This window comes from Stegodyphus dumicola, chromosome 7 (genome assembly GCF_044657685.1).
Source record: "Stegodyphus dumicola isolate Sdum_Otavi_A_Nest chromosome 7, ASM4465768v1".
NCBI lineage: Eukaryota > Metazoa > Arthropoda > Arachnida > Araneae > Eresidae > Stegodyphus > Stegodyphus dumicola.
Window position 1 is genome coordinate 164,723,661 of NC_140774.1, and position 12,694 is coordinate 164,736,354.

General features: G+C 37.8%; 1 protein-coding gene across 1 annotated transcript in view; it reads left to right on the forward strand.

Moving 5' to 3' along the window:
- The window catches only part of Tmc (Transmembrane channel-like), a 132,846-nt gene that overhangs the window by 79,397 nt on the left and 40,755 nt on the right, over nucleotides 1-12,694 (forward strand). Inside the window, exons 10-11 of the mRNA XM_035361241.2 lie at nucleotides 8,697-8,740; nucleotides 9,802-9,946. Of these exons, the coding sequence (XP_035217132.2) occupies nucleotides 8,697-8,740; nucleotides 9,802-9,946 (189 nt within the window). The remainder of the gene's footprint in view (nucleotides 1-8,696; nucleotides 8,741-9,801; nucleotides 9,947-12,694) is intronic.

Sequence of the window (12,694 nt, forward strand, 5' to 3'; positions counted from 1 at the left end):
CGTGCCGGCCAGTCCATACGTTCAATATCCTCACTCTCTAAGAGCTGTTCGGCAGCTACTGTGAGATGACATGGTGCATTGTCGTCCATGAAAAGGAACTGCGAACCCATAGCACCTCTAAAAAGACGCACATATGGAAGAAGAATCTCGTTACAATAACGGGTCCCGTTGACTGAACCTGCGTCGAAGATGTGAAGGTCTACTACCAAGCATGATGCTTCCCTAAACGAGAACACCGCCACCTCCATACCTGTCCCTTTCAATGATGTTCGAGGGATGACTGCGGCTTCCCCGATCTCTCCAGATGAGTATGCGATGAGAATCGCTACTCAGACTGAATCTGCTCTCATCTGTAAAGAGTACTCGTCCCCATTCATTGTCTCTCCAATTCCGGTGTTCCCGGCACCACAGAGAACGCCTTCTCCGATGGGCAAGCGTTAGATGTACACACCGTACAGGGCGTCGTGCAAACAGACCACCACCGTGCAGTCTTCTGGCCACGGTAAAACGCGATATCGGTCGTCCAGTCGCCTGTGTCGTGGTCTAGCAATTTCTCCCGCTGTCTGCCGCCTGTTTCTTCGAGCCTGTAAGGCAATATACCGGTCATCTGCGGGTGTGGTTCCTCGTGGACGACCACTACTAAACACCCGAATAGCTGTTCCTGTAGTTTGAAATTGTCTCCAAAGTCGTGAAACGATGCTGTGAGCAATTCCGAACTCTGCAGCCACACTTGTCACACTGCGGCCTTCCTCCAACTTCCCAATGATTCGGCCTCGGGTAAAAGCATCCAGATGTCGTCTAACAGATTGATTATTCGCCATTTTTCGCTGAGGCAGCAACTCGGTGTGATTTTAACTGTTATACGGCGTGCAATCTCTTTGCCAGAAATACTGATCTTACACCGACTGTAAGGATCTTAAGTTTTACTAACGTTTATTTTATTTTAAATCTTTACTATCACTTCTTATTTTCTACTTCCGGCCAGAATTATAAGCGTGAAGGAGTTTATGCAAAGTTGTCTGGCGAACGCCAAGTATTTAAGTGTGGCCTTTTTGCCAAGCAGAAGAGAGGAAGCCGTGAGTTCGAAGCAGGCCGCTTACCTTAGAAGTTACGCAGTTGCTACTTTGCCTTCCAGGCCAGAGGTTTTAATCCTCTTGATAAATTAAACGTATTGTAGTGTTCACAGTCTCTGTGCTACATACGCTTTCTGTTATTATAAGGCCAATCTTATTCTAAAGTTAAATTAGAGTTTAGTTTTATTTTGATATCTTTTAAGTTAGACCCCGAGTGGAGGGTCATTGTATTCCGAAGTACGGAAGTCATTGTATATAAAGAAAAAATAAAGGGTTTTGTATACCCTTCGTCTGTATCCTGTCTACTTACTACAATTAGTGAACATAGCTTTAGTAAGCTCTCTGTTCTAGTCAGGTCATTGTATGTTTCCGAAGAAGGTTAGAAGAAACATTGAACCTGATAGTGGCGCCCGACGAAGAATAACCATGGCCGAGTTTCAAGAAGAACCTGTGCTGCCTGCAGAAACAGCTCAGAATCCAGAAATGCCAGCTGCCGCCCTGGAAGGATTTGGGTATATTGTCCAGACCATGCGCGCTTCGATGAAACCAGAAGCAACGTTTAATGGAAACTCACAGGTAACCAGTTTTTTGGAAAAACTGGATGACCACTTCATGCTCTACCCCGTGCACGAGTTTCAAAAAGTTACCTTAGCTACCAGCGCTTTGAGGGGCCAAGCGCTTAACTGGTTCAAATGTATCGGCAGAAGTCTCTTGGGTCAAGCAGGAAGTCCCACCTATACCTACGAAAATTTCAAGACTGCCCTACTAAAAGCCTTCCCTGTTGTAAGGGATCGTGCGAAATTAGAAACAGAACTTTTCAGTATATATCAACAAAGAATGGAAAACATCTCGAGTTTTATTTTAAGAAAAATTCACGTTTTCAAGCTCTTGTATGGAAACCGTCCGGATCCTGAAATAATTCAAGTGATTTTGCCGAGGTTACTACCCCAAGTGCAAGACTTTATTGAATTGAGAAATCCGACTACACTGGAAAAATTATTTGAGCTAGCAATCCAGTTTGAAAGTAGAAGAACGGCGGACGTCGAAAGAAGACGCCAATATCAACAGCGAAACCAATTTGGTACGCCAAGACTACAGCAAACTCAAGCACATGGCTACGGAGAAAAAGCGAATCAGTGGGCAAGGAAACCCGAGCATTCAAAAACAGCCGGCGAACGTCGACAGTTCAATAGCAACCCAGGAAAAAAGTCTCAAGGCCAGTGGAGAAAGAAGGAAAGCACCGAAAGGAAAAATAATTTAAACTAAAACGGATTTCTGCTGACGAGAGGGTGCGGAAATCCGAAGGCCACGAAAACCCCTCTTCCTACAAGTTAAATACAGTAATGGTGAAAAATTTAACTCTTCCGAAGATTGAAGTCTTGGTAAATAATATCCCGGCCACCGCACTCCTGGATACCGGCGCGCAGTGTTCCTGTGTGGCAGAAGTCTTTTTTAGAAAGTATTTTCGCAAATACCGCATATATAATGCGGATAATACAACAGTATTAGCGGCGCAAGGAGAACAATGTAAGTGCGTAGGTAAAGTACCTTTGTACATCCGTATCAAGGACGAACAAGTAAAGGTGATGTTTTTTATAGTAAAGAATTTGCAAGCACACTTAATACTAGGAATAGACTTTCTTTCAGACGCACAAGCTACACTGGATTTTAATGAAGCGTCTCTTAAGCTGACGATGAAACCAGTGCGTGTAGAAAAGGTTGAACCGCCAAGGTTAAATCTTGACCACCTGCCTAATGACGAGCAAGATAGAATCCGACAAGTGGTAAGTGAATTTGCTTCCTTATTTAGTGATATTCCAGGATTTACCCAGGTTACTAACCATAGTATTGACACCGGAGATGCATTGCCGGTTCGTCAAAAACCATACCGGTATGATAAGAATAAGGAAAAAATTATAGAATGGCATATTACCGATATGCTACGTAAAAAGATCGTAACGCCTATCTCAAGTAGTTATGCTAGTCCGGTGGTTTTATGTAAGAAAAATAATGATTATCCTTTGGAGCATCCAAAAAGGTGGAGATTCGCTATTGATTACCGTAAATTAAATTCCATAACGAAATATCCGGTATATCCGTTACCGATTATAGAAGAAATTTTAAGGAACATAAAATCAACCAAATTTATGACAACTTTAGACTTAACGAATGGTTATTTTCAAATAGGGATCAGGCCTGAGGACGTGCCTAAGACTGCTTTTATAACCAAGTCTGGCACTTATGCATTTTTGCGAATGCCGTTTGGCCTTTCAGGCGCCCCAGCAACATTTCAGCGATGCATGGACATTGTGTTAAGACCTGTTCTCGGAAAGTCCACATTTATCTATTTAGACGATATCATTATTACTAGTGATAATCTAGACCAACATGTACAGGATTTAAGACAGGTGTTTTCTTTATTAAATGAGGCCGGTCTAAAAGTTAATGTCGAAAAATGCAAATTTGCAGCCCCTGAATTAAAATATTTAGGTTACAAAATATCGCAAAAAGGGATCGAGACAGATGAATCAAAAATAATCGCTGTACAAAAGTATTCGACTCCAAACACGGCAAAGAAGCTCTCTTCTTTTCTAGAACTTTGTTCATATTATAGGTCCTTTATAAAAGATTTTGCGGCTATCGCTGAGCCATTGTTAAAATTAAAAAGGAAAAAGGCAAGATTCTCGTGGACGGCCGAAGCCAATAGTGCTTTCGAAAAATTAAAACAAGCATTAACGCAAGCCCCTGTGTTGAAATTTCCTGAAAAGGATGAAAATTTAGAAATTTCAGCGGATGCTTCGGATTATGCGGTAGGAGCGGTACTTTCGCAAAATCAGCAGCCAGTAGCATTTTTTAGCCGAACTTTAAATCAAACACAAAGAAACTATTCCGCGACCGAGAGAGAGGCACTTGCAGTTCTGTTAGCAGTGCAAAAGTTCCGAGTCTATTTTGGAAAGGCGCCGATAACAGTATATTCTGATCATGCGGCGGTAACTAGATAGTACTCTGGAAAAAATTTATCCCCAAGGTTAATAAGATGGGCACTCAAGCTGCAAGAATATAATCTGGTAATCAAGCATACCCCCGGAAAGGAAAATATCGTAGCAGATGCCCTGTCACGAATTAAATTAGACGAACAGGGTAATACCGTAAAAGTTGCAATGCTGACAGCGTGTACAATAAATTCCCGAGAAACTGTAATAACCAAACTGGGTAAGGATCCTGAGTTTGGAAGTATTTATGAGTATTTGAAGGATCCTGAAAATTTTAGCCACCAAGATATTGTGGCGATAAGAAATAGGGCGGCCCATTACGAACTAATAGATGGTCTATTATTTTATACAAAAACTACGAATTCCAACAACGAATTTCGACCTGTTATCCCAGCTAGTCTTAGATTAAATATCCTGCAAGAGCTCCATGACAGCCCTTTAGCTTCTCATGCTGGTATTCGAAAAACTACTCAACGCGTACGCGAGGCAGTCTACTTTCCTGAACTGCAAAAGTTAACAAGGGCGTATGTCCAGTCCTGCCCAACATGTCAAGCCGTTAATTATATTAATTTCCGCCCGGCCGGGTTTCTAAATAGTATTAAATCCGAATTTCCAAATGAAATAATCGGCATCGATTTATTGGGCCCTTTCCCAAAAAGTCAGTTAAACAAAAGTCGCTATCTCCTTGTTATAGTTGATCATTTTAGTAAATGGACCGAAATTGTTCCCTTAAAACGAGCCTCCGCGAAATTAGTTACCGATTCTATTTTAAATAAATATATTTTAAAATACGGGGCGCCCCTAAAAGTTATATCGGATAATGGTCCTCAATTTGTAAGTAATATATTTGAAGACATGTGCCAAAAACTGGGCATACGTCATTTAAAAATGGTCCCGTATCGGCCGCAATCAAATATAGCGGAACGGGTCAACAGAAATATAGTGAAAATTATCCGTAGTTATGTTAAAAATTTTCATAAAAGCTGGGATAACTATGTCAATGAATTTGCTTTCGCCCTTAGGACCGCAAAACATGATACAACGGGCAAAACTCCTGCTGAGTTATTTCTAGGCAGAAAGGTTATAACACCGTTAGATAAACTATTTTATGTGCAACAAAGAGCCCCAGAATTTAAAATGGGTGATATAGAAAAACTAATAAAAGAAGCAAAAAAGAATACGGAAGTAGCACAAAGAAAACAAAAATTGTATTATGACTTGAAACGACGGGGAGTAACTTATAAAGTAGGGGATGAAGTACTAAAAATTAAGCATTCACTTTCTTCAGCACCAGAAGATAAAACTGCCAAATTTTTTCCACGCTTTGAAGGACCATATGTTATAGAAAAAGTAACTCACGCTGTTGTAGTGTTAAAGGCAAGAAATGGTGAAACCTGTTCCGCAAACATTGACCAGATAAAACCATTCTATGACCGTAATAAAATGCAAATCTTTTCAGATCTTTTGCAGGATCCGGTACGGCAGACACCGCAGGTACAAGTTCCAGAGGTGGGAAAACGACAAGTACAAGGGCAAGCCAATGAGAGACAGAAGCAAGTGAAAAGAAAATTGCCCCGCGGAAAAACTGAAGGTAAAAAGAAAAAGAAGCCGTTCCACCGTCCAGAAAACAGAGTTCACGAACATCCCCAGAATGAAGAAGGGAGAAGGACGACGTATGTGGAAAAGACCGGGAGAAAGGACGGCAACTATAACCCGGCTGTGAAACGGAAGATTGACTCATCCGACAGAACTCTCCGCAGCAAAAGTCGCCGAACTGCGGAAGGGCCATCAGCGGCGGAGGAAAAAGTACAAGAAAAATTTGAACGGCCAACAACGAGGTCCAAGCAGGATCACGACAGAAGTTTCCCGGTTCCACCAAGACCAGCTGCCTTCAAACGGCCAAGACCACAAGCAGAGGACAGAAGGAAGATGTTCAAGGGTGGCCGTAGTGGTGAAAAACGGAAGCTTCCAGAGGAAAGCACTGAAGGGCGAGCCCGTACAAGAAGGAGGATCAACCAAGCTACGGTCTGCAGCACCTTTAAAGACTGGGCCCAGAAAAGGATGTCTGAATATTACAAAGATAAGTAAAATTTTATGTTACTTTACAAACTTAAGTTAATCTTTCATTCTTACTGCAAGTGGCAGATTTCAAGAAGTTTTACCTCATGCGAGGTCTACCTTTATCGCCAAAAGGGCGAGAAATGAGTTGTGACCGATTTTCTTATTATGTTTTTCAATTACTCGCGCGTAAAACTAAAGTTGATGTATAATAGCGTTGTATAAAGACTTAAATATTGTAAAAAGTTATTGTATAAATTTTATTTAAAACATTCTAACAAGAAAGAAGTTTTAGTCTGAAAGACTTTTTGAAATGTAGTATTATTTCAATGTAGAAAGAATGGGCACTTGCTTTGAAAAGAATAGAAGTTAACAATGTACTACTAATGTATGTTTTCAAATGTGTAAAATTAACGGCATCTTGATATGTTCTTGTATACATGTGAACTGTTATTTTGAATGTTTAGAAATAACGTGATATGGTAAAAGTGAAAGTAATGTTAAAAAATTTGTTATTCGTGTGACTGTAAAGATTAAATCATGGTGAATATGTGTTAAAGGTTGAATGATGTAGTTAGGCTCTCTGACGCTACACTTTAGAGTTAGCCACTTTCAGAATAGTACCTCAGGGTCTAGAGTTGAAATTAGGGTGTGTTAAGAGGTCTCGTATGTTGAATTTTAACACATTAGTGTTTTGATTGTAGGAGGAAGTGTTGAACACATAGACAGAAACACATTCGTGTTTGGTGTTTTTACAACACATGTCAGAGAGCACGGGGAGAGATAATTAAAATAGTCATGAATGAAATAAGAATGTTAAGAAAAGTATATTCTATATGTTATTTGCAATGTCATTCTGTAACATTTCATTAAACTAGTTTTCCTTCCAGATCTCTGGAAGGAACCAGAATTGAATAAAGCTCCTGTTTTGATGCAGTACAGATGAAAAAGAAAAAAGATTGTTGTATATTCCGGGAGCTGCTATTGTAACAAATTTCTTTCTTTTAAAATTTTCTAGTTTCTAGCTAAGTTATGATTGTAAAAGTTTGGCCTCGCGTTAGTTTCTAGAGCTAAAAGTTTTCAACAAGGTCGTTTTAGACCTCAGTTTCAAACTAATTAACTCTGGCGGGAAGTATGTAAGGATCTTAAGTTTTACTAACGTTTATTTTATTTTAAATCTTTACTATCACTTCTTATTTTCTACTTCCGGCCAGAATTATAAGCGTGAAGGAGTTTATGCAAAGTTGTCTGGCGAACGCCAAGTATTTAAGTGTGGCCTTTTTGCCAAGCAGAAGAGAGGAAGCCGTGAGTTCGAAGCAGGCCGCTTACCTTAGAAGTTACGCAGTTGCTACTTTGCCTTCCAGGCCAGAGGTTTTAATCCTCTTGATAAATTAAACGTATTGTAGTGTTCACAGTCTCTGTGCTACATACGCTTTCTGTTATTATAAGGCCAATCTTATTCTAAAGTTAAATTAGAGTTTAGTTTTATTTTGATATCTTTTAAGTTAGACCCCGAGTGGAGGGTCATTGTATTCCGAAGTACGGAAGTCATTGTATATAAAGAAAAAATAAAGGGTTTTGTATACCCTTCGTCTGTATCCTGTCTACTTACTACAATTAGTGAACATAGCTTTAGTAAGCTCTCTGTTCTAGTCAGGTCATTGTATGTTTCCGAAGAAGGTTAGAAGAAACATTGAACCTGATACGACAACATACTTTATACTACTCATACACTCCCCCATTACGTCTACCTGCATATCTGCGCATGTGCTACCGTACATCACCTTACTTAATCTCCTGATTGGTCTTTCTGTCCGCTCTGCCTCTTCGTTCAGCTGATATGCTAATTTTTCGACTTCGTCCTTAATTTTTGCACACCAGTGTACATATATATATATATATATATAATGATTCTACAAGTGGTGCCCAACCCGAAGCCACTGCTCATTTTTCATGTACTCCTGCTTCAAAAACGTCCTATTACTCTGCACTTGCACCCGAACTAAAAATGGCGGATAATAATTCGTTACCATCAGGATTTGGCGATTGCGTCCCCCTAATCCCCACTCGCCCTTTAAAAGGGGGAGTATGTAAGGTATTTTCTCCTTTCTTCGCGTATCCGTGGTTTAATTGGAAGCATACGCGTATTTGAGAGGTCCATGGTTCGAGTCCCGGTGAGGGCATTGCACATTTTCACATCTCCTACTTAAAAAAAAAAAAAAACCTGATGACTATACAATTACACAAAAGGGCCAACCGCTTATCTATATTTTCTAGATCATAGTTTCTGAAATATCGTTTCAGTTGTATTTTTTTTTTTTTTTTATAAATAGTATGCTTCCTTTGACCTGCTTTCTCCGAGACATAAATGAGAAGCGATAGATTAGAATTTAAGAAATATGCATGAAATTATGTAATATGCGTGTGTAAGATAAGTTGTTAAAAAGTTGAATTTCAGTAGGACAACGAAATAAATCTATAAAAGAATTAAATTTGTATTCGCTTAAAAAATAGCTATTCAGGGAAACAATAAATAACCCAGTATTGAGTACTTTTTTTTATCTTTGACTAGGAAGCCATATTGGAAGAAAAAGAAAAAAAGAAAGAAGTTAAAAGGTAAGAGAATAAGTTTTTTTGTTAGCTTTTTAGCTAATTAAAACTATCACTCTTTCTTCTCATCAGCTGCTCACTCAAAAGATGTGTAAATTAGCAACTATAGTTTCTAGCATTGAATGTTTGAGTTTGTATTTTTATTTATCAGCACTGTATTTCGGTCTAGTTAAATCAGTCTTATAACTGCTGTTAAACTTGATTTATTGTAGTTACAGTCCAGTCTAGAGGTTTAAAACGGCGTCTATTTTCAAGGTTTTATTTAAAACATTTCTTTGCCTACGATTAATATTTTATACGATTTTTTTAAGCATTAGTAGCTCTTAAGTTTTAAGCATCTTGTAAATCTAAGATAATATTAAATACTCTTTTTTTTTTTTTTTTTTTTTTCGTTTCATCCGTGTTTAATTAAAAGGCCTTATAAATGTTTGGAGCAACCGCGGTAAATCGCTTAAAGTGGTATGCTTTAATAACCTCTAAAACTGCATGTTAGTAGTAATTTTGTTGCGCATGTCTTAATATCTAAAACAGTGTGAACAGAAAGTTTTAACATTAAATTGGATTTAGAAAATTAGCAGCTGATCTTTTTAGTTATATACGCGTGTAACTGAGATTATTCTATATTTTTTGAGAAAAATTGAGAATCCAGGACCTTCCTTGCCTGTACAAAAAGATCTATTAAATGACAACATGTGCCATACAATTTTCTTTGTAGCGATATATATGATATTTCTTCAAGAAAGCATACATGCATTATCAGCTCGTATGGACTGTGATAAAGGCTTTCTAAACATAAAAAAGTAGAGCTCTTAAGTTAGTTACTTCAGAACCTAAGAACTATTTAGAATGATATATTGAAAAAATTTTTATTTACCATACTTACTTGGTAAACTGAAGCATAAAATAAAAAGGGAGGATAATACGTTTGATTTAATGTCGACCATAATAGAAGCAAAATAGTGGCATATGTCTTTCTATGGAAAGTTCTTTACTATCCGTTGCTCTGTTACTGATCCCCAAAAAAAAGCTATCAGTTATTTTGAAAGATTTTTTTTATTCTTTTGCAGTTGGAAGTTAATAGCAGTTCGTGTAGCCGCTAATTTTGCAGTCTTTATACTCCTGGCTTCCAGCGCGTATGCTGTGGTTCTTGTCGTCACGCGCTCCCAGGAGCCTGAAGCTCAAGAGGGTGGATCTTGGTACAGACAGAATGAAGTAAGTCCAATCCTTCCTTGTATCTTCACCCAGTACTAAGAAAATTAAGGCCACCAACGGGTAAGTCGCTGAATACTAGTAGTTCGACCTGCGTTTCGATTCCAAGCGAATGGGTTGATTGCATGAGCGTTTTCGTGATTTTCATAATGTGTAGCATAGATACGAGTAAGTTTTCCAAATCCTCCAGTAAAAAGTATTTCTACCTTTCGGCACATCCTCCTCGCACCCTTTCCCATAATCAAAATAAACCTAAACGGCCTCCTATCTTTATTAGTGATTTGATAAAGATACGATTATTAGAATGCGTCCAGTGGGAGCTTTCATGTATAACATTGCTTAAATCAATGAGTTTTATGAGATGAATGATATAGCAAATGATAACCAAATATTAAAAGAAAACATAACATTGTCAGGGAATGAAAAACAGATAATGGGAAAAGAAAGACAGTCAAGCCAGTAACTCAAATTGCATGTAAGAAATGAAACATCACACTCTAAAAACTAACAGGTGCAAATATCTGCATGCTGAAACTAATTTCGTACCAAGCAGATTGCTAAAGCTCCACTGATCAATAAAGTAATATAAACCATGCTAAATTGCCCATTATACAGGTCAGGTGGGGCACCAAAAAATCTTTATTAGTGATTTGATAAAGATACGATTATTAGAATGCGTCCAGTGGGAGCTTTCATGTATAACATTGCTTAAATCAATGAGTTTTATGAGATGAATGATATAGCAAATGATAACCAAATATTAAAAGAAAACATAACATTGTCAGGGAATGAAAAACAGATAATGGGAAAAGAAAGACAGTCAAGCCAGTAACTCAAATTGCATGTAAGAAATGAAACATCACACTCTAAAAACTAACAGGTGCAAATATCTGCATGCTGAAACTAATTTCGTACCAAGCAGATTGCTAAAGCTCCACTGATCAATAAAGTCATATAAACCATGCTAAATTGCCCATTATACAGGTCAGGTGGGGCACCAAAAAATCTTCATAGACAAAGCTGGATTTCAAAGACCGCACATTAATTGTCAAGCTCCAAGGGCTACCAACTGGTAATTTATTTATGGTTTTAAGAAGGTTACAAGGAAGGCTACAAGAAGTTTACAAAAAGATTATTGAAAGTGATTTATTCCCTCCAGTTGTAAATATTTCCTTTCTTCTTACTCATCACTACAGCATCTATAAAAACTTGAAGAGACTGTGAAATGAGGTCCTGAACACTTTCCAAATATCTGCCTTCTGGAGTGCACCGTGTCATGTCGTACACCAGAGATAATAACAGCTGCTGTTTTAACAATTCTTAGCCTATCCTCATCCTTTTGCATCCTTTTCCATGAATCCGTAATAATCTTCTGACTTGTAGACTTCAAACATACAATATAAGCCATATAAACTGTTACTAATGCATCATCGCCTAATTTCAAGAAGCCATCCTTTTTAAAGTCACCTTCAATCTCATTCATCAGTTTGTCAGTTGTAAATTGGCATTCCTCTACATTGCTTTTAAAAAAATCTGAAAATTGATTGCATTGCTACTTTCACATCATCCTATGTTTGCCAGTATGTAATTAGTACAAAATCTTGAGTTCAAACTTAGTCTACTGTACAATATTTTCACTCAAAACATTTAAGTTTTATTTACTATTTGTAGTAGATGTAGCAAAGAGAATAGTGGCGCGATTTCCTATATACTAATGTGTTCGCCGACAACTTACCTCACTGATGTTCGTAGACATACTAGGCATTCATAAAATAATTAAATGCAGGCACATGACGTTGATATTAGGATACCATCGCACAGTTAAAAGACATATAGAACCGGCGTGTACTTTTCTTAAGAATTTTTGAAGTACTTTTCGAAGACAGGTTCATGAACTGCTTCATTTCTCAGGCTGGTAAATATCGTGTGGCGAAACCTATACATTTCAAAATTTTATTAATTATGAGAAATGCCTCTGGCCACTCTGCTCAACTAGACGACTTTCCTTACAATATTTCGGAGAGTAATTTTTATGCTTCTTACACAACCTTTCCCATTCAACCCGTGGATCAGGTTGCTATTTCTGCATTCAGAGCTTACTACCTTAGAATAATATTAACACAAGCCATCGAAGTCATAGACTCTAATGCTGATTTATTTTTGAGATACTTTCAGCAGCAGCAGCACATGTTTTACTGTATCAAGAATATTTCGATCGCATGAAGGTGTGTACCGAAGAATTCAATAATAAGAATTTTAAAAAAGTGTCTAGAATCTCGTATGAATAATGCAGTTGAAGAACGTGAGAAAGGAGAGGACCTGGAAGAGATTGTATAAGTAATTATTAAATTAGCCAATAACTTTGGTTGAACTGCATGTACTAAGTGTGGCTGAAGAAAAAGCGAGTCAGGAAGATTTCGAAGGAATGGATTCTAATATCGAATGATTTACAAAGATAGAACGTATTATTCAAAATACTGTGAATTTTTCATCTAGAGATACACGAAAGAAAAATTAAACAAGTGGTTACAACTAAACTCAGCTGGTTCTTTTAAGAAAACGTCAATCTCGATCCATGAACATTGCCCTGACGATCCACAACCCATCACAGGTAAAGATTAAAAATTGATTTCGTAAGTTACATTTGTATTAAATTTTACAACAACTTTTGATTGTAATTTCTTGTTTCTACATTCAGTAGAGTATTACTCCAGAAGTATTTACTATATCATTAAACACGGTAGTTTTGTA